Source organism: Bombus bifarius, unplaced genomic scaffold (genome assembly GCF_011952205.1).
Source record: "Bombus bifarius isolate JDL3187 unplaced genomic scaffold, Bbif_JDL3187 scf7180000007977, whole genome shotgun sequence".
Classification (NCBI taxonomy): Eukaryota; Metazoa; Arthropoda; class Insecta; order Hymenoptera; family Apidae; genus Bombus; species Bombus bifarius.
The window spans coordinates 2087926-2114647 of record NW_022884362.1 but is presented as its reverse complement, the minus strand read 5'-3'; the positions used below and the strand labels follow the sequence as shown (position 1 = coordinate 2114647).

At 40.3% G+C, this 26722-nt stretch overlaps 1 protein-coding gene across 6 annotated transcripts in view; it reads left to right on the top strand.

Moving 5' to 3' along the window:
- Nucleotides 1–3997: 3997 nt before the first annotated feature.
- LOC117204198 (pituitary homeobox x) overlaps nt 3998–26722 on the top strand; it is a 44068-nt gene continuing 21343 nt past the window's right edge. For 2 of the 6 annotated variants that reach the window (XM_033441383.1, XM_033441381.1), the window contains exon 1: nt 4001–4801. In XM_033441383.1, coding sequence (XP_033297274.1) covers nt 4510–4801 — 292 coding nt within the window. In that variant the 5' untranslated portion in view covers nt 4001–4509. Of the gene's footprint in view, nt 4802–23780; nt 23979–26722 lie in introns of all 6 variants that reach the window. The other 4 variants (XM_033441379.1, XM_033441380.1, XM_033441382.1 and 1 more) reach the window with 4 other exon arrangements.

The window sequence follows — 26722 nt, the reverse complement described above, 5'->3', positions numbered from 1 at the left end:
CGAATGCTTCGAGACTCTATCGAACTTTATGCGCTTGTTCGTGTGGTCTGTCGTTTTGTTCATTTGAATCCTCGGTTTTACGTTCGTCTTTACGGTGTGCTGGATAAGTAGTCGGTCTCGCTTGGAATTTTGCGAACGTTCGCAAGAGGAATTTTCCTACGGTGGATAGTTGTATGACGTTGGAGATTTTTCTAGGGTTCTTTGATATTTCCTTCCTTTTCTTAGACATATACTATGCTTATTTTCCAGTGAAGCGTTTTCGTTTTTTAGAGGATTCTATGTAAGTACGTATATTTCATTTTTACAGTAGGTATCCATTGTTCGTGATTACGCGAAAATAGGTATCGATGACACGAAACTTAACTCGAACCTAATCGATTAGTATACAAAAGTTAGAGTAGATACTATCCGTAGTCACTGTATATTTTAGCTGTTATATTTGATCCAACCGTAGATGTAAGACATTTTTAATTAAGATTGAACAGTTTGCAAAATTTTTTATTGATTTTCATCCGTAAAACTTGGAGATAGAGTTTGAATTACCACGATTAATATTTTCTCTGTTTTCCGTTCTGTTAAGTTACATGTGACTCGTAACGCAAAAATAAAGATACTTTCCAATTGTTGTAAGTATCGTAAATTAGATACCTCGATGACGAATGCCTATTGTTTTCGTGCTTCGATGACGTTCGCATTAATTTTGAAGAAATTATTTGGACAGTGATGAAATATACCGATGATAAAACAAATAATATCATCGAGCGATACACATTATGTAATAAAGAGTGGAAGATAGCGGAATAAAAGTCGCAATATTTTCCATTGATTTCGCGTGTAATTTTAATGAAATAATTTTCCGCTACAAGTGTATCCAATAAAATTATCACGTACGTTTCGTTCCACCAAAATATCTTTTTCTCGTTTCCTTCTGATATCGATTTACCAGTCGTATTAATTAATTAGCAATACCAGAATACGCGATTAATTAATTCCACACCTTTCAATCGAGGCTTAAGTTATTTTTACGAGCAAGTTAGACGACATGGTCACTCGGCATTCTCGAAATAAGATAAGACAAACGTAGATAAAATATTGTTTGTAAATGGCCGATTCGAACGGTGTATTTCACTTCTGGAATTTTTCGTAATCTGATTAGATTCTAGACTATTGCAAGGACGACGATCGCTGCTTTTAATCGTGCGAAAGTAATTAATCATCGTCTGGTCCGTAAGAAATTAAAAAATTAACCGTGTAATTAACTCTAAACCGTATAGAGGTGTTACTTACGCACGTAGAGTTTTCCGTGTCCGTCGATTTATAGAAATTAAAACATCATAGTACACCTACCCGAGACTGAAACGGAACGAATCTGTACGAAAAACTTCGTAGAATCAAAGAAATTGTATGGAAAATTTCGAAATCGTAATTCTCAGTAACAAAGTAGAAAATTTCTTCCGCCCTTTACACGGGACATCGTGGTGATTTTTTCGATGAAATTTGCAGCCAATATACGACACACCTCCCCATTTCGCTTGAAACGCCCAGCACAGAGGCAGTCTAAGTCTACGAAGATAGGTATTTGCTTCGACAGATAAGACGACCGATAACTGCATACGCTCGACTCGAATCACGGTATCTCGGCGAAGATTTTCTACGTTATATCTGAATTTTACATCGCGTAAGAGTTAAAGATGGCGGAGGCGGCGAATCAAACGCGATCGCAACACCGACGTTATCAATCTCGTGCAAACTATTAAAATCGTATCACCGTACTAGAGAGGCAAATTTTTTTCCTTCGATACGGAGAAGAACTACGTCCACGTGTTTTTTCCCTTTCAACTATATACGCAGCTATATATACGTGCATCGTAGAATGTCACGTTGAGCGTGTCGTTAGAGATTAAAGCGACTCATGACGATCCAAGGCGACAAACGTCAACGGAAAGAAACAAATGATAATCAGAAGGTACGCGAGGTTCGTGAAGCGCGGAAAAGAGGAAAAGAGGGAAAGGAAGAGAGAAAGGAAGAGAGAAAGGAAGAGAGAAAGGTAGAGGGAAGGACAGAGGGTGCGTGGTGTGCGTGCTGGATCGAGGGAGAGACGAGAGATCGGTGTGCACGTAGGAGGGGCGGACTTGGATGTTGTTGGAGGGGCGCCGTTTGCAAGTGGGGGTAGATGAAGAGAGGTGCGTCGACGATACCGAACATAGGCGAACCGGTGACTGTTTCGGACACGACTGGCACGGAAAAGAGAGGCACAGGCGTGAGAGATCGCGGCAACGAGGAAACGAGACGAAACGTGGCGCGATATCGGGTAGGGGTAGCGCGAGCGAGAGAGAAAGCCGCGGGGTCGTCCAATCGAGCAGTGTCGGGGACGAGGTGACGGATACAGGCGTGAGAGATCGTGTAACGAGGCGCGCGCGCGAGAGAGAGAGAGAGAGAGAGAGTGATAGAAAATGCGAAGGAAGACAGCGTTCGACGAGACGGAGAAAGCGAGAAAGGACGAAAACGAGCGGGTCAAAGTGGGGAGCGATAGGACGAGGGAGAAGGACGGTGGCCACGGTAACCAGAGGGATGAAACGGGGCACGAAGACGCGAGAGATCGTAGCGGTGCGAGCGAGATAGACTTTTGAGGGAGATAACGAAAGCAGAGTGGGAGAGCTGAAGAGAGAAGGAACGGATGGAGGGGAGTAAGAGCGAGCGAGCCAGGGCGAGGCGCAGTCAGACAGTCAGGCAAGCCGCCCGGCAAGCAAGGAAGGCAGACAGGCTAGCAGGCAGCCAGTGCACCAGCCAAGACCACTAGATCCGCTCGGCTTACCGACTTAGAGACTTAAGCCGGCAGGCAGTCCGAAAGGCTCAACCGGCTAAGCCTGGCGGACCCACCTACTACCGACGCGCGGCCACTACACGTTCCATCTACTACGAAAACCGGCTATACTACCGCGACCTGCAGCACCACTCGCGCTTTCTTACGCTTCCTTCGTCTGTCTTCCTCCCTCTCTCTTTCTATTACACGCTGTGTGTCTGTCTGTTGTTCCTTAACGCGTGCCCCGTTAAGGCGAGAAGACCGAGGTAGACGAGCGAGACGAGAGCGTAGCCGGCGCGCCACGTTCAACTTGAGCTGAAAGGTTCCGGTCGTCGATCGTCGCGATGTCACGGCGCGGATCCCGCGCTCGATTTTCCACGCTATCATCGGCGCGAGCTACCGAGTGAACCGCGTGGGTGGAAATCTCTGGTGCGAGTCCCGCTGGCGCGTCAACGATCGCGAGTCCAGTGACCGGTATCGAGATACGTGTCGGAGGTGTTGCTCTGTCCGGCGTTGCCGGTGTCGCGATACTCGGTGGTGATCCTTCCACGACTGGATATACGCACGTACACCTAAGTTCTCTGCTGTGATCGGTTCGAACACGCGGCTGGAAACAGTGCAGTGACGCGGAATTTGTCGTGAGAGTCAGTTTCGCGAGGATTCGTTCTTCGAGCCTGTAAACGTCGAGCTGCCGCTGTTGTTGCATCGAAGTTTCAGTGTCGAGTAAGAGAACAGAGAACAGAGAACCGTGGCCTTTGTACCTGATCAGCTGGATTCCTTACGGAGATTCGCGACTCAGCCGTCGATCGGAAAAAGTAGAATTTATCGAAGATCGGTGACTGTCCACGTTCCTGCGAATCGAACACGCGTTGGCAAGTAGCCGCGTAAGGATTCGAACGCTACGCGACACACGGTTTTCATCGTACGTAAACAATACGATCGCCTGTCAAAGGAATACCCAAGAATCACAGTGCGTGCAATCTATGGCGATCATAGTGCGACCTCTTTAACCTACTTTTCTATTCCACTATTTCAACCGCGTTTCTCGATCCTTACGTAACTCATCGTGCATCCGTGGTTATCCGATTTATCGGTCGCTTCTACCAACGTACCGCGTTGGAGCACGTGCGTTAACCTGGCTCTTCTTCGTTTCAAACGCAAGATACGATCCATGAGAACGAACACCTACCACCGTCGTCGTCCGGCTCCGACATCATCGTCAGTGTCGTTAACCACAGAAACGCAGAAACTCGCTCGTCCAATTCTATCCGACGCGTAGCGACGGAACGCAGATAACGTTCGGACGTCTCCACGTGATCCGCGACGAGCTGTTCAACCGAACCATATGACGAAAACTACCAAAATTAGTCACCAGGCGTTCTCTGTGCAAACACGATCACTACTCGCGTCACCGATAACGACCATAAATCGCCAAATTGGAATCAAATTTGATTCGTTGGAGCTCTGACGCAGAGGGAGAAATCGTTGGTGCAAACGGATGCCTCCGGCCGACGGCCGTCGCCAGTAAAAGCGTGCAACGGAGTGGAATCTAGCGCGCGTTCGACTCGAATGCCTGGTTCCTGAGGGCAAATTGGAAACACGAGCCGAATCGACGTGATTTCGCGCGACAAACGGCCTCGCGAGGGCTCGGTTGATCTTGCGTTGCGTTGTACAGATCAGTCAACACGACGTTAACCTTCTACAGCATGGAGCGGGGCAGCGGGGGCGGGGGGAGCCTCGAGCTAGCCGGGGGCGGAGGAGGAGGCGGCGGGAACACGGATCTGTGTCTTCAAGATCTCGTGACGGGATCGACGACCGGCCTGTCGGTCCAGCACCATCAGCACTCTGCCGCCGCGGGTTCCATGGCTGGCCTCCACGGCGATCATCTTCAAGCAACGATGCACCATCACGATCTTCACGGAAACTCGCACCACGACGCGTCCATGTTGCACAATTCCAACCATCAACTGCACGAACCGCTGGAGAAGCTGAAACGTGGTGAGTCGGTCACAATATCGAGGGTCGTTTCGACCCGCGTTCTTCCTTCGCGACGATGAATCTAAGAGTCTGATCGGAGGAAATCGGAGAACGAGGGAAATGAGCGATTGTACAGTGTTTTCCAAGTTTTCGCGGTAGATGAAGCTTGGTTCGAGTCTTGCAGCGGGGAAGATTCAACGGAGGTTAAAATCCAACGTGATGCGTGTGATGAAAAAGTGTTGCTAGTGCTGGGATATAGATCGGGCATGTTTATGCAAATTCCTGTCCTTGCGGATAGAAATAGCATCCGAAGAAAGATTCGTTTTACTTACTAAACATCGTAACGAGAACTTTGGATATTTTATGCCTGTTTATATTTCTCTTTTTACTTTGAATATTTTATATATTTCGAGATAGATACTTTTACTTTCAATATATTTTACGCGTTTAGATACATTTTCTTCTTTTCTTTTTCTTTTTCTTTTCGCCTTAAATATTTCATATGTCGTGTATATTCCGTTTACTTTATTCAAACACAGGAATGTCGTTTTTGTACGTTTAAATTTCTTACGAATGCATAAACATCCGCAATCTAGCGATAAGGAAATGTTCTTTATATAGCTGCGAGGATGGCTAGCGATACACGAGTATTTTTAGACGAAAATTAATTAGGTTATATTACACGATTCGAGCGAAACTAGATCTTGATAGATTTTATTAATTGTTTGATCGATACTGTGCTGTTCCGTGAGTGTTACTGTTGTAAGAGGTTTGGTAACAATGCTTCAAAGTACTCCAATATTACTTATCGTTCCACTTGAGTGTCTTATAGCTTGTATACGTTGGTCGATTCCTCCTTTAATTGTACGAAAAATATATCGTGCAAAGACGATCGCATTGCCTTTTACTTTTACGTAATCCAACGTTCATTTTAGAATATCTGGATGAAACGTAGAAATTAAAAGTTAACTGTACGATAGTCCCTCGATTGTTTGGTGGACAATTTAATTATTCGAAACGAAGGCAGTTCAAACGTGGCAAAAGTTTTATCGCGACGTGAAAGTTTAATTTGAATCTTCCTGGTAGCAGAGTTTTATTTAAATACTTTAAACTTAAAACTTATGCTTATCATGAACCTGGAAATGAATTTTATTTCGTTAGGATTGGAATAATTTTTAGACGTTTATTTTTCTGCAAAATATTTAGACATAAAGTGTCTTTGTTCGGGGATTAGACGACATAAAGATAAAATAATAGTTACATCTCTATTCAAGTACCTGTATCTTTTTATCTAACAATGAAATTACATTGTCGTACTTTCTGTTCGCTTAAAGTCGAAGATACCCGCAATTATTACAATTGTATTTCTTATCAAATATTTATTTGCACCTTGAATGTAAAAAACAAATATCGCTTATCGCGTGACCTGTTAGCTATACAAAATAATAGCTGTAGCGTGCATCTGAAATTCATCTAGCGTACTTATCAATGCGTAGAAAGTAGCAACGTTTACTCGAGGTTGTTGTCCCATTTGTAGGAAAATATTTTTATAATCTGCTTCGCGTGAACTATCTCGATCGCTAATCGCCGGGAAAAATTTCTTCTTACGCTATATCGGAATTTCCAAATCACACTGTGATAAAAACGTTGTCTTCGCTTATGAAAAAAGGAAATTCTAATTGATTGGGTCGAGTCGTTAACAAATAACGTAACATATACATGCAAATAATTGGATATTAAATTGCCAAGGAAAATTCGGGTTCGATTAATTAAAATAACGTCGTTTTAAATTAGACAGTGGCAGATAAAATATTGTTAATCTTATCCGTCTTATTCGTGTATCATCAAATTATCGTTTGCTCCGATTTTTCTAAAACTACTTTTTATAATAAAAGATTAATCTTTCTAGGAATCTGTACAAACTATCTCAAAGAATTTATCTTTGATTTGAAAAGGAGAAGTACTTCGAAAGAAACGATCGTCAAGTTATTCAATGAACAGCAAAGAGTAACGCAATTATAAATGAATAAACTCGGAAGAATTAAAAGACACAGTCGTAGGAATATAGAATTTCCAAATCACATGGCATGCAACTGATAACCGGATCGGTGTCCTTTCAACGTCTTCGTCGTCCTTTTTATCAAACTGACTGACAGTTGTATCGATCGAATTGAAATCGCCATTCTACTTCGACATCGCCGTAGATCATTTTAAACGCAATTCGTCATTCTTGATTTTCTTCTTAACTCGTTTCGACCGAACGCGAGGTTGTATCTTAAATCGAAGTCGCGTAAATCGAAGGATGAAAGAATGGTAAGGATTAACAATACGGATTAAATTTGAGTGCAGTGTTCGAGATATATTTTGTACGTAGATTTTGTAAGAGTTGTCAGAAGTACCTACGTACAATAGCCTTTTTTCGCGTGTCTTGATCGAAGCACCGATACGACGGAAGAACATTCCTTGTTTCTTCGTCGGCTGGTAATATCGGCGATAATCGCTTGTAGCGGGGAACTTGACAACTCACGTGATTTTATTATTTGCGATATCATCGACGTTCGAACGCGAGAAATATAGTCGAGCACCTCCCTGCTCTTAAATCGTCTCACTGCGTCGTTTGCGTTATCGCGCATCTTTTCAGAAAATCTCGTATCGTTTGTCGTAGCAAATTTGCACGTGTGCGATGTAAGATTAACGCTTGCACGTTGCTTCGTTTCTACTTTTCGCCGTTGCGTCAGTTCGTTGCATCGATGTGACGAGCGAACGTAAAAGCGTGCCGTTTCTGAAAAATTAAAGCAACGGAATTCGATAGGAGAAACGACAGCATTGATCGACTTGCCGAATGAATTTTATCGATTATATTTCTGACTTGGACGTTTATTTTACGCGACGATAAATTGCCAATTTGTAGGCGAATGACGCGTATAAATGTATCGGAGGATTTTTCGACGGCTCGAAGTACCAACACAATTTAAGTCATGTTCCTATGGTAGAAATATCGAGTACACGCTATAAACAATATATGACGTTCCTGTTGCAATCTCGCTGAATATTTTCGAGCGATAAAGCAACATTGTACGTTGATTTTTGTCAAGTGCCAGCGGAGCACAGATAAAATATTAGTACGAATAGCTTTGATAAGCACCGCACCCATCGTGTTATTCCAGCTTTGATACGACATGACGAATGAAATTTCGGCCTCGTTCCTGTGTTAATGCAATCGCCAGAAATTGCCATCGCCTAAAATAGTGTAAAATATTGAAATATACATGGGCCGTTCGGTATATCGTCAGCTTCCAAGGGCGTCCTTAATTATTTAAACATCCAGAGATAAACGTTCTTACGTGTACATATCGTACGGAGATGAGAAATTTTAAATTACCATTACCGAATGTCGTTAACGCGTTTGAGCGGCTGTTGCTTTCGCTTCTTTTCTTAACATCAAAAATATACGATTTTCGAAGCAAACGCTACCATATCGCGTAATACGATCGTTATAGTATCACATACTATTACATCGGATCGATAGCTACACGGATTCTCCAAATACAGTAGCAAAATTTCTTCCACTGCGAGTGTCCTCTCTACTCGACTGTCGAAACGACATATCAGGTAAAATCGTATTTCTCGTGATACTTTTCGTAAATCTACGAACACAAGGTTCCCTTCTTATCTTCGTCTCTCAGCCGAGGAAGCCTTTCTTAGGTGGTTCCAAATCGTGTAAAGCATACGTGGCGTCCTAATTTTTCATAGCGAGAAAATGAAACACACGAACGGTAGTTTCGAGACCGAGATAAAAATCGGAGACAAGGGACGCGTGAACAAACATCGAAGGCCGAATTCCACCGAGTATATCAGCCGGTATAGTTCCTTATAAGCTGTAAGATCCTCGAAAGGAAAGATAATCGAAAAGGAAGAACAATTAAAAAAAAAAAAAATAGAATAGGGAAAAGAGCGTCATCGTTTCGTCGATCTCGCGAGAAATCAAGCTACACGTAGCAACGAATCGAGGACGAAGACGATCTCTCAGTGGCGCCACCACCTGTTTTGTGATTCATTAACTCACCGGCTTATCGGGATAAGGCAGACTTATCCGGGGCTCGAACCCGACACTGCGGCTAAACCCGATCTTATTCCAATGGCATCCCACCTATCCCCGTTTCAGTTTCACTCCCAGAGCCGGCAGTTCCCACTTCCAGACCGCAGGTACTCTCCGTTCCATTCGTTTGCGGAATCGCGATCTTTCCTACGTTTCGCGTACTACTCTCTATCCGTCCGATCGATTTGACGAGAATTCGATACGTTAGAAGGTTGAACTGTCCAGGATCTTTGGATCCGAACCAGCCAAGAGGAGTTATTTTTACGAGAATTGTTTCGCTTAGTTCGTCGAGTTGGTTCGGATGATCGCTTGCTTCGAGGTGGATCGTTGATTTGGCGAGGCGCGTTTCGTTTTCGATCTCAGTTAGAAATTTGTTTATTGACAGGTAGAGGTTTGCGGAACTGAATGATACCTTGGGTGTAGATAGTATCTGTTCTTTGAGTTTCGGATGAAAAATTGGAAGTTCGTGTTCTTCTTGCGATATTAAAGAAGAATTTAGTGGTTGTGAAAGGATTCTTCGATTCCGTTTAATCCGCAGGAATATTATTGGGAAGGTTTTAGTTTGCGAAAGATAATTTCAGTTATTTGGTGTCGGAGGTAGTGGTATTGTTTAAATGGATATACGAACTTCACTTTCTACCAGCTCTCGTTATCTCTAACCTTATTTTCCCCATTCAAATATCGGACAAACTCGGATCATCTGTCGTCCGATTTATTTTCCAATATCGTCATCCCCCCCCTCAAAGTAAAGCCGCATTTACATTTCGCTTTCGCCGAAGTTCTTATTAACATGCCATTAATGCAAAACAACGTGAAAGAAGGGAAATCGGATCGATAACCGTCCATACGTGCCCAGTTTGAAAATTCGATTTCTTCACGGGCAATTCATAGAAAAAGGACCCTTTTGACAAATCTGTTATCCCTTTCGGTCAATGGCAATATCCCGATATTTTGTCAACAGGCTGGCATACGGTCTGGTACCGGGTTTTCGATCGGAATACCCCCGATAGTCATTAACTACCCCTTTGTTGCGGCGATGGCTGCGCGAGATCCGCTGGCAGATGCGCCGAAGTCAACCCTTGTTGCCATCGTCTAATGGTGTTGACAAATTGCTCGGCTAGCCGCTAGGTTTCCCTAGGGAAGCCACGGTAGAACTCTTCTGACCACAGACTCATTGGCATTTAGACGTGCAATCTTTCAGATCGCTGCGCCACCCGAATAAGACGTATCGTTCTCCCTTTAGCCTCCATCACGCACCCTATGAATCGTAACGTGCGCGGAATAATTGCAGAGAATGTTCTCGATTAATAACGCGGTTAACTACGTGCTACGTTGCCGCTTATCCTCGTATAAAAAAAGAAAAAAAATAATCGTTTTCTCGAGAAAAACGAACGGGTAGTTGATTTCCCGGAAGATACCGTGTACATACTCGTCTTCCGATATTGAATTGATATTTTGAATTTGTCCATCGATAAACCTACCATACCGTTTCTCCAATTGAAACTTGATTTTCTCGCGAAGGACAAACGATCAGTCACTTTCGTAAGAAAAACCTCGGTGCCTCGATAAATCGTCGATTTTATAGACGACCGTCTGCGAGAGTAGGAACATTATAGACTCGGCAGAAACAGTTAAGTCGGACGATGAGCCGAGCTATCAAGCTGATTTTCTGCCTCGATTTTCTCGATCACCGAGGCAATCGTGGCGCTCTTCTAAGCGCGACAGGAACCAAGCCCGTGGGATCAACATAGAAATGAACTGATTTCCTTCCCATTATCTCAGCTGGCGCTGGTGGCACGGTCGGAGGACGCCTACCTCAGAAACAAGGTTTGTATACTCAGTGGGTTTCGATTGAAGTGGGCTGGCTCGGTGTCGGGGATCGTTTCGCCGAGGAAATTTTCTGTGCGTGCCGATGTGTGAGAACCGGGGGAACCCCGAAGCCATCGAACCGCCGCGAAACTTGCGGTCTTTAAGGGTGTAATCCTAGAAGCACCTCAAAATATAGCAGGTCTTTCTACGAAGTTAATTCTAGCCTCTACAAACTGCACCAACGAACGGCATATCTCGCTCTTATTTTGTTATAGAGCTCTGGAGATGCTGTGAAATTAATTGCGGGATACGTGGTTAGGACTGTGATAGGCAGGTTTTGACAAAGACGAATCTCGGTTTTTAAAAGCGTGCCGTATCTATGAAATATTCTGATAACGCCAAGTTATATTTTACAATACGTTTTATAAGTCAGTACTATTATATCATTTTAGAATATTACTACTGTCATATATCGTTTTGTATTTGTGAATTATCTTGTCTAGAATATACGTATAATTATCACGATGTTTTCATAAATAGCCACGAAAGCGAGTAAATAGAACATCGGATTATAACGTATCTCTCTCTCTCTCTCTCTTGCTGTTACGCGTAAGACGAACTACTTTCAATCGATTCGTTTAATCGTCTTAAAAATCACCATCTTCGTCATTACAGCTGTGTATCATTTTATGAGAATATTAACTTGCTTTATGACGATGACACAGACATCCCCTCGAATAAAATTGTTATTTTCTAGCGAAAATAAAATATAAATTTCAATACATCCCTTTTTTATCACGTATATGTTTAATACGTTCTTTTATATAATTTAATTTTAATTTGATCTTCTCGAGACTATATTTGGTAAGAAGAAACGTCCTTCGCTTATATTCCAATTTATTTTTTATCCTAGATAATTTCTTGCATAGAAAAATGAGCTAAGAAGAGAGGAAACGAGCGGATTAGATTCCAATTAATTTTCATAGGAGCTATAGGGGGTTTCCCTCGGTAGCGCCAGGCCGTCTGAAAGGTCTCCCGAAGACATTCTATCCATGAACTTTTCCGAAACGCTTGTGACACGCGTGTTAAACTCGAAAGACACACTGCCTCTCAGATTACTTATCGGTTCCATGTGCTCTCGCCCTTGTGTCAAGTTGAAACTAAACAAATTGCTTGACAAGAGCTACCGAACCCTATCCACGGAATCGCTCGTCCTCGATGTGTCCACGTCCGAACAAACAAACGCGACATTTTCCTTGACACTCGCGCGTACCCGTCACCGCTTTCTTCTCGGAAAGATGCGAGTTTCTTCGAAGGACTTGCAAATCATTTTGCAAACGATCGTGCTTTATCCTGACTCGACAAGATGCATATAGGGATACTAACTCTCCTCAGAGACGTTGTCTTTGTAACATTAATTCTTTGATAGTTTAGAATATTCTGTATCTCGCGTTTGCAACATTCGATTAATACGCTCTGTAGAAAATTAAATCTGTCGTCTTTTTAATAGATCACTTTTAGAGAATTAATAAAGTTAATACGAAGGTGCAATGTTTGAAACGAGCGTTCTTTTTATGCAATATGGTCCGTTAACATTGATCAAAGTTTATTTCTTTAGAGTTACGCGTTCTATAATTTCTTTCATGATTAGTTTCGGTTTAATTCTAAGGACGATAGAATTCTGTTTATACGAACCTCGTTTGTCGTATGTAACTGAATAAGGGTAAAAGAAATAGCAAATAGCGCTTAATGGGTTGAATAATCAAGCGACAATCGACCGTTAATCTCGGAAATAGCGTTGTAAATTCCACCTTAAAAGGTTGAAAGACGAAATCTACCGCGATATATCGACCAAAATATTACCCATATAGAATCAAACAAAACCGCAACCACGGATTCAAGACGATATCTACGACAAAGACGAACATACGATCCATCGTCGCAACGACTTTCTCTAACAGTTGCTTTAAAATAAACAACTGCACCCTAAAGACGACTTATTATACCTAGAGCACCATCATTATCCCGAGTCATTTTTCACACATATGCCGACAAATTTTACACGTACGTCCCTTCGAAATCTCCGAAAAAGAAAAGGAAAGAAAGAGAGAGAGAGAGAGAGAGAAAAAAAACGAAGCTCCTTAACAACTCACGGGCCAAAAATATCATCGATCGATGCGCGTTTTCGAATATTTATAAACGTGGAGCAGGACTTTAAGGCTCGTACGAGATACTCCGTCCCGGTCGTTGTCCCAATGACGAGCGTACCGGTCGGCTTGACTAATAAACGACTTCCTAAGGAAGCCAAGGATTACGAGATTAGGAGCGAAGACCGTAACGGCAGACTGCGACTTTCTGCCGGAGATGGCGAGGAGCCTGTGGCTCACAGGTGTTCCCGCCACGCTGTCGTACTTCAACCTCCAGACGTTTTTCCACGTCCGAGGGATAGCTGTCTCGGTAATTATCGGCCATGCGACCGTGCTCGTACGTCACTCTAAAATCGCCGCCACACATCTCGCTACGTGACACACTTTGGTTTTTCTCAGCCGTGTTCCCGAGCAGGGACAGGAAATACGTGCGGTCAACTTCTCGGGGAAACGTGTGAACGTCGCCGGGTACTTTTGCGAGGTAGATACCGAAAAACAACGGCGGGAAAGGGAACTTTTGCGCGAGTTCCAGTATCTTTATCGCGATATAAAAGCTCGATGGTGCCATAGAAATAACATTTAGGTTCTATACGGGTTGAAACTGGGGGATTAAATGGGGGTAATCTGGGATAGAATTGTCAACCAGTTATTATTAATAAAAGTTATCAATTTTAAGAGATAGAAACGACCGTGCTTTTGATTCTCCTTCTTGCTAACGAAATCCACGTTACGTTCGTAAGAATGATATTCGAAGATCGGTACAAGAATTTCGTGCGAATGACTAATTTCGTGTGACTTTCAAAGGATCCCACAGCTGCACGATACGGATATTTTAGCGACCCTTATAACCCTCTTTGTCGCTGAGTTGCACCACGACACGGTCCACCGAACACCTACAATTTTTACAGCACATGCCGTTTTATTTATGTTCGCCTTCTCACTACCTTCTCATTGGCTGATGATAATCCATAAAGTTTGGCGAATCATGAGAATACTTTCGCAAGGAGTACTATTTTCCTTGTCGTTAATCGTAATCGTGGAATTCTTTTGTGGAAAGTTTATTTGAAAATAGTTTATCATCTTATACAGCGAAAGATTCATAATTTGTTCTTAAATTTATTCTGTACGCGGAAAATGATGAAAAGGTAGCTGAAAAATGTCTATTATATAATTATTACTGTTAGCATCGACGAAAGATCGTTCGTCGTTTCGCAAAAGATATTCAATTCAATGAAGATTACTCCTGTTTTTATCAAAAGTAGAGAGGTATATTGAATAGGTTTAATCGCACATTTAAGATAACGAAACGATGTACGAGTAGATACAATAGCGATCTAATCAGCGATAAATAGATTTTAGAATGACAGGTGATATAAAGTTTATCTAAATAAATAATTTTTAAATAGCGACCTATGAATAAATTTCTTTCCAATTTCTATCTTTCCACGAATAATCATACCACCGAAGTAAACAAAAATGAAAGTTCGTCGGGCGATTTAAAAGTTCGAAAAACGTCGAAAACAAAATATAAAAATGATCGTTCAGTTTCCCTTTATCGAGGAAAAAGCCTTGTGAATACCTTTTAACTGGTTGGCTATTAAAACCATTAGATGAATGTGTTAGGAAAGAAAATATTACTGTAATAGTAAATCAACAAGCGGCAAATGTCAGTCCTCGCCAAATATCTCTTGATCGATGCCACGGATATTGGTACAAGCTTTATTGCCGCGCGAGTAAAATTTCCGGGTAATGAAAGCAGCGCTGAAATAACTCTCCATCGATAATTTTATATCGGAGATTACGATGCACCGCCGGAGATTATAATCCCCCGGGTTTTATAACTTCCATGGACTACGTTCGTCGCCGGTGCTGTGTGTGTTATGAAATTGAAAAAAAAAAGAAAAATGAAAATTATTTCTGGCACATTTTAGGCGGTTAATTCTATAAGTAAATCTATCCGATAAAAGGAAACATCGATTGCATTATCAGCGAATGAAAGGTAATATTTCATTTCGAATAAAAGAACGAATGTATATATATGTATATGTAAGCTACGGTCTTAATGATATTAAAATCTTCGTAGAATTGTTTGATTGATCAAGGAAGTGTACAAACGATTCACGAACACGAATCTAAAATTGCAATAGAAAATTACGAATACCCATCATACCCATATAACAAACAAAATTTGTAACGTTAGAAAAGAATACAACTCGATCGAAAATGGCTCAAAGGATTGAACAGGGTCGAACAATAACCTACGTAAAAATATTATAATTTCGATACTTTATCAACTTATCAACTTATACTTATCGTCGTGTAAACATCGCCGTTAAGATATATCTAAAATGATGAATTTAATAAAATCAACAACCAGAACTTTGAGCAAATTCTTTCGATATGAAACGAAATCAATGGAGTTTATTCGAGTGGAGAACGTGGCGGTATCACGGGGACGCTGTGTTCTTCGTCGACGCCGACGTCGACGGTCGCATGCACAGTCGTCCCGTAAAATCCGTGCGGATTAGCGATCCACTAATATATCCCGCGGGCGTAAAAACGCGACGAAGCAGCTGAGATATTCGTTTTCGTCGTTCCTCGGCACTTCGCGTTCGTCGCGCCGCGCCAGCCGGTTTGTCTTTGGCATAAAATAGCTCCAAGTCACGGGGAAAGTAATAAATTTGTGAGTTACAACTTGTCCACGCAGACCCCTAGTTACCTCTTCTCGTTCGCCTCTCTTGCGTTTCTTTATTTCTTGCTCGTCCACCACGATATCTCACCCTCCTCCCCTCGACGCGCGATTTTTTCTCCGTGTGAAAACACGTGCGAACCAGGACACGCAACGGGACGCCACGCTACCAAGCCTTCTTTCTTAGAAAGAAAATTACCGAAAATTTGGGTAAGGTCGAAGGCTGCGGGAACAGGCTGCGTGAATTATCGCGTGAAAATTGAGAGAATTATCGCCTATTCGTTATGCGTGGAAAAATTCGGCCAGAAAATCGATCGAAGATTGGCTTGGATTTAGGTTCAGAAATTGTTGTAGCGTTGGAATGTAAAGGAGCGGCGAACGAGTTGATTATTGTTCGGAAATCAAGCGAACCGTCGAATAAACGTTTCCCTTTGGTTGAATTTAAGTTTGGAAATTTTCAGAATTTTAGAGCAAGTGTCCGAATTATCGCACGAAAGCTTGTCGCTCGTAGAGTTTACTTCGTTGTGGAAATTTTTCCCTTTCGTTGTTTGTGGAAAATTTGTCCAGGATTGGGTCGAGTTCGAGTTTGGAAATTTTTGCAATATCGGAATGCGGAAGAATCGGCAAGTGTGTAAATTATAGTATGAAAATCGAAACAATCGTCGCTTTTCGCCGGATCGTGGAAATTTCATTTATTCGTTCTGTGTTTGTGGGATATCGCGGCATAAAATTGTCTCGACATCCGGTTGTATCCAAGTTCAGAAATTTTTGGAATATTGCAATATAGAACGATCGACGAGTACGTGAATTATTGCGTGAAAATTACGAAAATTGTAAGAGTTACAGCGTATCAAAAATTGAGAGAATAAGGAAAATCATCGGGTGAAAATTGTGTATAATTGTGTATAATTGTGTAATTGTGTATATTTGTTGTTTACGAGGTATTAAATTTACTGAAGTGACGAAAAGAGATAGTATCGCAAACTGATAAGCCACTGAATATAAATTTCTTTGTTTCGAGTGAATATTTCTTTGGTAACTACATTATAGTGTCATAAATTTGAATATTTTATAGTAGCACGTTCGAAAGAAGAAAAGAAGTTTTCGTACTCCATAAAGTTTTATGGATAGGGTTCACCGAACGAAAAATTGAAGATAGAAATAAATGTTTCCAAATTTTAAGGCGTACAGTGCATAATAATATTTAAAGGAACGAAACTTTATGAATTTATCAATATCACAAAAACAGTAAACCGATTTATTGTTTAACAAGTATTGAACGAAACCGATTATAAAACACAGAAATATCCTAATCATGATTTGCTAATAATCATTATTTTCCTTCCACTCGGAAATATTTGTATCTTAGAAGAAGAAGAAAGTTGACAAGAATATTTATTTTGTTGTTCAGAACGATTATATTATTAATCGTAAATTACACAAATATTATAATCGTGTACTGCGATAATGAATAATATTCCAACGATACTCGAACAATACTTCTCTAGATTAGGTGCAAAACGTTTGTAATTTCAATATAAAAGTTTCGCGAGAATACCAATTTTCTCGTCGTGTTAAATATGCTTGTAATTTAATATATGTGACAATACTCTGTCAAACTATACTTTTACGATTAATACCGAAACATTCGTATTTAATATTTTTCATTTCTATATTCTTCTTGAAATTCGCTAGAATCCAGGATCAATATACGATGTTCTTGGTAAACGGACAGAACGAAATATCCACGAGCCACTGACCAATATAGATGTCGAATGTTTGACAGGAAAGGGTAGGATAGTTTTTGGCCACATTTCGCCCTTCGAGGATCTTCCGTTTTCACGTCTCGTGTAACTCTGCCACGAATCCATAGCAACGAACAGTAGAACCGTCAAACGATACGACATGTTAAGCCTCCAAGAACTCTGCAGGAGATCTCGTGGGAACTATATTGGAGAATATATCGAGCAAAATATATAGGAAGGAGTCATAATAGCTCTTTGTCTTCGAACGTCATACGTGACCAAATCGAACATTCTCAACCTTTGTTCGTAACGAACATTCTATCCTACACTGAGCTGGCATCGGAAAAATTCGTTTATAATTTCACTGTATTTTCCAATTTTCACAACATAGTACACGCATTTGTCGATCCTATAATACCCTTTGATACTTCAGTTTAATACGCGTTCGTAATATTTACCTATCTTAATTCTGTCAATCTTGCGTTAATAGCAGAAAGTGGTATAGTTAGTGATGCGTACGAAAGGAAGAATTATTCTTGACAAATGGTTCGAAGAAAAAATTGAAATTGAATAGAATAGAATGGAACATTCTCAACCTCTGTTCGTAACGAACATTCTATCCTACACTGAGCTGGCATCGAAAAAATTCGTTTATAATTTCACTTTGTTTTCCAATTTTCACAACATAGTACACGCATTTGTCGATCCTATAATACTCTTTGATACTTCAGTTTAATACGCGTACTTCAGTTTAATTCGAAATATTTACCTATCTTAATTCTATTAATCTTGCGTTAATAGCAGAAAGTGGTATAGTTAGTGATGCGTACGAAAGGAAGAATTATTCGTGACAAATGGTTCAAAGAAAAAATTGGAATTGAATAGTAAGGAATAAGACAAAGAGAATGTTTGCTGTAATCGTAAAATTTTCCTATTGCCGAAGAAGAAGCTAACGATTCGTTAAAGACAAAATTAATTTTTGATACGACAAATGTATTACGTTTATACACGTTATATAATCTAATACTTTATCATTCTTGTGTTGTCATATCTTCTTCAATGTTGAGGAAGATACATATGTAAAACACATATTACGTACATGTAAATACGGCGAATAATTTCTTCGCGTATAATGCGTCATAAATGAACGAAGAGAAAATTCTTGAAAGAGATATGTAAGAAATTTCGTATTGTCACGACTTTTTCAAATTCTCCAAAATTGTCAAAAACAACGTTTTCAAACTAAATATACGATTTACAAATATTTGTACGTGCCATTCAACGCGCATACGTAGCATTCTTCGATTCGTACATATTGTTGGTACATTTTACGATTCTTATTGCAACAATTTCTTTTGTACGATATCGTTTCTCGGAAAAGGAGAACCTTATGCACAAAATAGATCGCGCTACACCATCGAGCGGCAAGGTATTGAAACGTGAAAAATGGAGACCCTATAAATTTCACCGGGTTGAGTAGGCCGTTTGAATAGCGTGTGTCGGATCAGGATGTAGATTATAAGATTAACTCTAATCTTGAAATAATATACAAACTTCGGAACGAGGAAGTTTCAGTGGTGTACACTGGTTTTATCAAAACAGCAACGAAAAATACATTTTTAGTGGGTGAACCGACGTAACGTTATGTGTTCTTCGTCAATTTCGAAATTTCTCGCTGTTACCCGATATGCACAGGATTATTCGGATGTTTACGATCGCACAACAAGCGCGAAGAATAGAATCTACACGAGGTAATTGTGACAGAAAACCCCGTGTGTCGTGTGTTTATTATTTTAAGAACCGAAATCCCGAATTTAAAGAATTTAAGAAACAACAAAAAAATAAATATCCTGTCTTCTTTTTTCATTTCAATATTTTCAGTGTATTTTAGGATTTAACGCGTCCAATAACACGGTCGAAAATCTTTAACAGCATAGAATTTTCCGAACTTCGAGATCTTTGATTTTTTTAAATAAATACTCCAGAAGAAAAAATTAATTCGCATTACCTATCCACGATATGTTAATTTTTCCCCTCTAATTTCTAGCATCTCTCTATAAATCGTCGTCCATTTCTTTTTTCGTACTTTTATTTATCTCTCGAAAGATTTATTTGTTTATCCTACCATTGTTCTAAATTTATTTACTCTATATTTTATTTATTTATAAATTGTCGCTCGCCATTCTTTCGAGCTGCTCTTTTCGAATCTAAAAAATTTGTTCCAATTTGTTATTCATATCGTCTCCTTTCGCTGTATGTTAAATACATCTTCTAATTGCTGAAGTCTTAACTTACGTTTCCGTGATTTTCGACTCGTCGTACAGAACTTACAACAGTTCTATAGAGCGTTATCTTTTCACAAAAATACGTCGACGTATCGAAATCAGCTGCTAGTTGTTTTCGAACTAACGACGAGTCATCATCGTGTCCCTTCGCCCGTTAGCCGTTTATTTACAACGTGTTACATCGTTTGCATTCTTCTGTTACGTGGATCGTGATAAGTAGCACGGAATCCATGTTTCGAGCTCTCAGATGCTGTTTGCCGAGGAGACATCACCGATAACGGCGACATCACTGCGGCACGGCCGCTTTTCCTAGGGGACTGGCCTTGACAAACAAACCACCTAACCATCGCATCAGCAGGATGAAGCTTATCCTCGTATGGCCATTCGTAGCACTTTACACGTGTTCTCCACGTTAGCCCATCAAATAGACAACCGATCTATTTGCAGACTCGTAGATTAAAAGAAACTATTTCGTGCAGTTTGTTTAAGAGGCAAGTTTATCGGCGAATTTGACGGAATTATTCACTTGCGAGAAAAATGACGGAGAAAACGTTCCTAATATATAGAAAATACTTCAAAATGATAACAATGTTATCGATCGTTGCATCGATTCAACAACTCAATATTGTTAACGTTGTGTCGTGTATATAATGTTGAAAGAACGTGAGTCAGTTTAACGAAGACAGAGAGCGTTGTGCAACGATGATCGTGAAAAATATGAATCGACTGCGCTTTCGTTCGATCGTGCTTATCGATCGCGAATCGCGATAAGCAATGTTGTAAAATTATTGTTTCATACGTACAACGTTAACTGCGTATTTTCTGGGAGAAACGGTGTTTTCGAGGAACACCGAACAATTGGAGATAGACAAGATGGCAATGGTTTGTACATGTTTGTTAAATAATATATATTAGTAACTGGTAGAGAAGATAAAGTCTCATTCACTCCTTGAAGATGAATTTCGTTCAGTGTTTATATTATATCTAGTTATCGTAGGGCTCGGATTTAATAATTTAAGGACGAGTAAAATTGACAGATCTTCTTTCTAAATTCCTTTTTTATTTTCCTCCATCCATCTCTTGTTCCATTTTCATTTTCTTTTTAAATGTGCTTACGTCAGCCAGGCGTTGAGTTCACGCGTTGTTAAAATTTACAATGTGGAGCGTTATAATGATTTATAAAAGTATTTAATCATTTTCTGTATCTAGGTTCATAATAAAACGTATTTATATTTAAACAACTAAAGCTTGTCTTACGAGTTATAATAGTTTCTCCAACAATTATTATAATAACGTTATGAGTAAATTCTAAGCTTTAGAATAATTGTCAAAGATTAATTGACAGATACGTTTAATCTTCTTTCACGTTTATGCTCCTAACAAAATCTAGTTGTATTTAAATAATCGTAATCCACTTTATAAAGTATATTCTCGGTTCTTTCTAAACGAAACAGCTTCTCTCGGATTATATTAACAACGCAGCATTTGCGAACCAGAAATGGCTATACTCGTAACTTCTCAATTATGCTCATTCTGAAAAATTAACGATTATCCTTTTTAATCGACCAAACCAGCTGTGCAATGTTTACTATAAAATGCAACTCTATTTATCCGTATAATTTGGATAAATTGATAACTCGTATGTATAACGAGATTGCGTTCATTGATCTAATTAATTAAATCGTATTCGGATAATTGGATGCATGCATTTACTCGCTCCTTTGTTAAGTTTTAACGCATTCTCTATCTACAGGGTGGTTGGTAACTGGTGGTACAAGCGGAAAGGGGGTGATTCTACGCGAAAAAACAAGTCGAAAATATAGAATAAAAATTGTTCGTTCGAGGCTTTGTTTTCGAGAAAATCGACTTTGAATTTTCGCTCGGTACGCGTCCACTTTATCGCGTCTCGTTACAACGGATCTCACTGTAGATCGTTGTCTCGATGGAAAAATTAAAAAAAAAAATTTTTTTATTCTGTATTTTCGACTTCTTTTTTCGCGTAGAATCACCCCCTTTCCGCTTGTACCACCAGTTACCAACCACCCTGTATATCTCGAATCCTACTCGATACGTAATATTTATATTTTTAGAATATACGTATAATATCGATTTAGATACAAATTGCAAATCGAAACTGAGGAAATTTGAAAAACTAGTTACGTAATAACCCGTGTAGATACGTAGCTATAAATAAAAAATACTTTGTACGATAGTGAATTTGTAATTGAATTTCTGAACCGAGTAAACAGCAACCCTTAAGGAGATTATACGAAATATTCAGATAATATTTATATCTCTGGCAAGCTTATTTTCTGTTAGAGATATAAAATATAAGAACAAATATAAAGACAGAGTCTTCCCAGAAAATGTAGAAAATGTAACTACTATAAAAGGGGCAACACGTACGAGATACTAACGCACATAAACGATGAATCTTCCTCGATCAACTTGCATCAAATCAAATTGCAAACTCGATCAAATTGCAAACGTCCGTATAAATCAAATCCGGTAACAACAGAAATGGCAAAACCTCGGCAAGAGTTCGACAAATTCAACATTGACGGACATTTCTTCCCTGTGGATGCGTTTGAACTATACCCGAAGCATTTAGAGAGACAAACTATGCAAATTGGCAAATTGTTTCGAGTATTTAACGTCGCATCTCGCGGATGCAAACAGTCTGCGCCTGTTTTTACGTTTCGAACGTTGGTGAATAATATCCTTGTTGGTCTATACGGTACATGCGTCTCTCACTGGGACTGCGTCTCGAAGACAGCCAACACGCGCAGTAGCTCGTAACACGGTTGGCAATATCCTGGAAGAGTGACACGCGCGTTTTCGTGGTCCGTGGCTGGCTTGTGACACTAAATCAGAGCCCGAGTTACGCGCCGACTAATTGTGAACCGCCTCCCTCCTCCTTTGCCGCCCCCGTGGAAACCAAATATAACTAAACGGAGCGAAACTAAACGGCCTGGCCGATTAACTTCTCCGTTGGCTGGCTACCACCGACAGCTCACTCTCGCCAGCCCTATTCTCGACTACCACTCGTTTGGAGCCGAACGAACTTTTTCTTTTCTTTTCTCCTCTATCCTTTCCTTCCTTTTTTTTTTTTTTTTTTATTTTCCTGTGGCAGTGGAGCACCCAATGTGAATAAATAACGCGAGGGAAAAGTATGCTGCCGTTAATTACGAGACAAAATAGTGCTTCGTCGGGGTTCTCGGGCTGTGAAGTGCGTTTTTATACGCGCGATTTTTCACGTACGCCTGTTGCAAACGAAAACACGAGTCTGCCATTCGAAACGATGTGTTGTCAGCGTGAATCGAATATTTTTACACGAGCTACGACACCGTTTGTTGTCGTTGATCAGTTGCAAGGACTGGTAGGTGTTTCTCTGCTTGTTCGATAGTTTTGTGCCCTCGGAAGTTACAGTGTATGTAGTTTACTTGTAACGTTCGTTGCATTCTTTCTCGCCACGCTAAATGAACGACCGGTGAACCGGTTGAACGGTTCTCGCTTTTTTACTAAAATTGTCGAACATCGACGAGTGAGGTAGTCGATAAATGTTATACACCGTAGAATGGTAAAGAGTGTTCAAGAATTTGGTAATCATAACACCAGCATGTAAATAAATCACGAAAGTTACAAAAATGAAATCGGATAAGACTGACTCGTATTGGCCCAACATTTATTAAACAGGACAAAAATATGGAAGAGAAAGATATATAAGTATCGAAAAATAGAAAATTTGTTTGGATAAAACGACAAGGAATAGGAGAAAGCGTAAGAGGAAAAAGACGGAATTCCAAAAGATAGAATTTTCATATAAAATTCCACGTCTGTTGGTAATCAGGATGTTCGATTACATGTCACGGTTAGATCTCTGAAAAAATGAAATCAAATAAAACTATCTCGCATTAATACGTATCTCGGTATAAAAGAAGAATATTAAGAAACTAAAAGAGGAAAGACGCGAAGATAAGATAATCTGCTTGGATAAGAAAGGTAGACAAAAGGGCAGGATCGTTTACATTTTTTCACATATTCGACAAACCTTTGCCTTGTAACTCTTCTTTGCCACTTTGCCGCTCGAGGAAACACCTTTGTCGTCTTAGAAGGGGCGAAACTGACCCCGCGGGATTCCGGATTAGTAACGAAATAAGTTAGTAAATAGCGAAGCTTGCGGAGAGCTTAGACGATGTTGCAAGAGGGTGTGATGCGTTTTGCAGTATGGGCACAGGGCGACTTCCGGGACGAGGTGACCGGGGGTTTGGCGAGGCTCGATTTGACGGGTCACGGAGCTCACACTCCCGGTGGCAGCAACCCCAGTACACCGGGTGCGACACCCACGACACCCTCCGGTGGATTTTCTACCGCACAGCCTAGGTCCCGCACGAACACGACACACAGGCCGGATATTCGAAAAGGTACGCCTCGCCACTTTACGAGCAACTTCTCTATCGCAACCCCTTCCTCCCTGTTTATTCGTTTCACTAAATCAATTCGTTTGACGTTTCTCCTTTTTTTTCCAATTTGTTTTTTTTTTTTTTTCTTAACGTTAACCTTCGTCGACGTTGCGCTTCTTCGTGATAGAGTGGTTCCGCTTAGATTCGTTTGTCTTCGAGGTGATTTGCTTCCTGTTAAGTGGAAATTGCGTAACGATAGAAATTCGATAAAAAATTGTTAGATTTCGATGTAGACTATGTATTTAGACAATAGATGCGGAGTAGTTAACGAGAATAGCTCGTAACCAAGAGTGGTATAGAGGAGATAGATAGTTTAGCTCGCTTCTGCATGATCTTTCCTCTTTTATGGTTATTTTCGACGAGTAAGGGGAATTCGTAGTTCGTGGAATTAGTATGCGTAGAATTAGTCGGTGTACGTACGTGCAAATTGTCGAAGAGACATGATTTAACAGTTTCACAGGTCTGTAGAATAATTCAACGAATGAAACTGTTTATCGTAGAAAATATTACAGACGTACCGTTTTAAGATTTCGAAATGACTTTGAGCAAGTATCGTTACTACGTGAGCTGGCGAAAGCAAGAACAAAAGATCCACAATAAGAAACTATCGAATTTATCTTAAACATAATTTGTCTTGAAAATACGTATTCGATACTTTTGATCCACTTTTTCGTCTATAACAGACTTTCCTGTATAACGTTACTATACAGCTTCGTCCTAACGATACTAACTAGCTTTCATCAACAAACATGTAATCGCGTGTTAAATCATCCAAAACCAAGAAACTTTGTATTAATATCACGATCGAACACGTTCTTCTTAACAAAAATCTTGTAACAACAAGCTTCTATGATACGCTTACGTAACCTCGATCGATCAACTGAAAAGTTTATTTTAACACAATATTCTCGATCCATTAAACTGCTGTGCAAATAATACATACATAAATAATACAAATACACAGAGTCGCGTGTCATCTTTGCGCGAGGAAAGGCAAAGGCTCGCGCATCGATCAAGTAGGATAGCATGGAGATTCCAGCGGGAAACGATGCCGAGCTGCCGTCTCACGAACGACTGTGAAATCAAATGATAACAGAGAGTGCCGTTGTCGGGTGCAGCAGGAGAAAGACGAGGAAAATGCTGGCGTCGTTTGTTTGCAGGTTTGTTCGGCACTTAGCCGGCACTCTCGCAGCCGCCCCAAATCCCTGCAAATTGAAATATCTCCCGGAGTCTTACGGGCCTGGTTAACAACAAACCCCGGGGACGGATCTCACTTCACTCGTTGTAATCCCGAGACGAGGGCGAGGCCTCTCGTGCTCCTTCGACCGAGTCCAGCACGTTCCTCTCATTCGCGTCAGTCAGCCGAGAAAGATGTTTGAATTCCACATACTTCGATGAGTAACTCTTATTTCGACGAATTAATTCCTTGAAATTTATTCCATATAAATTGACGAGCTTCTCTTTTTTTTTGCAATATCGCTTAAATTTGTTTTTAGTTCAGCCTATTATTTTTTGGGGGATCGATCTTCATGGAAATTAGGATTGTGATAACCCGAAGAAAGAATACGTTGTACGTTCATTTTGCACTGCGCGTTAAACTGCTTTTATCATGGGGAAATTTCATTGTAAATTGCGGCCAAAGCGAGGAAAAATTTGTGCGTTAAGGAGTCAAGTAAGAAGGACGATGTAACTGTATTTTGGATATTGGCGAATGGAAAACGAGCCGAGATAAGATTGAAAGAAGAAAAGATTTGAAAGTTAAATTATTTCCTTGTTTAGACTTAGATTTAGCATCTTGTAAGTATAACTAACGATTATATTAACTTTATTTCTTGACTATACTTCTTTTTGGATAATTCCCGTGTTTTTTTTTTCTTCTTTCATAAATATTTAAAAGTTTTATATTCGTACTCTTTACTAATACGATTATATATCTTGTTTTTAGATATATTTTGACAATCGTCTACTCCTTTTTTGAGAAATAGTTGCAGCGCGTTGAAAATTGTTTGTTTGTTAGTCTTTGTTTGACGGAATCGAACTTACTCCGAATTATATCTGAAATCTTTCGTTTCTCCTACGAATCTAAATTCATCTTGAATAAAACACGAAGCAAATATTTTTCAACGATAAGATCGGTATTAAGGCAATTAACGATGCAAAATGACCTATAAAGTACATTATTCCTTCAACTCCTGGTAACTCTTGTACTCTTTGTCATACGACTGAAATATCTTGTTCCACGAGAACAGCGAAACTTCATGTACGACATTACAAACCTAGGTAGATTAGGATCATACTGAATAAATTGAAACACGGTGATAAAAAAAAAAAAAGTCGAAGGTTCTTCGTGACGCGACTTAGTTGGTATCGGAGCGACCTCATGTTGGGTTGCTACCTCTGTAAATAGAAACGGTCGTCTTAGTTAGAAGATAGTTAGCGGCATCATCAGACGCAGTGATAGCGGTGCTCTTTGAAAAAAGAGGCAATCGATCACACGGCTGTCAATACGAGTAAGGGAAGCTGGCGATTTGCTGCCTGCGGAGTCAGGGGTGAAATACCCTCACCTGTCACTGTCACGGTCATGACAAACACATTCGTGTTATTCTCGAACGGCAGGGTACGGTCTAGCCACGGCAGAGATTACCGATCAAACGGTCTAATCGATCGATGATCGTCACATCGTACGGTATTACGCACATGTAGTA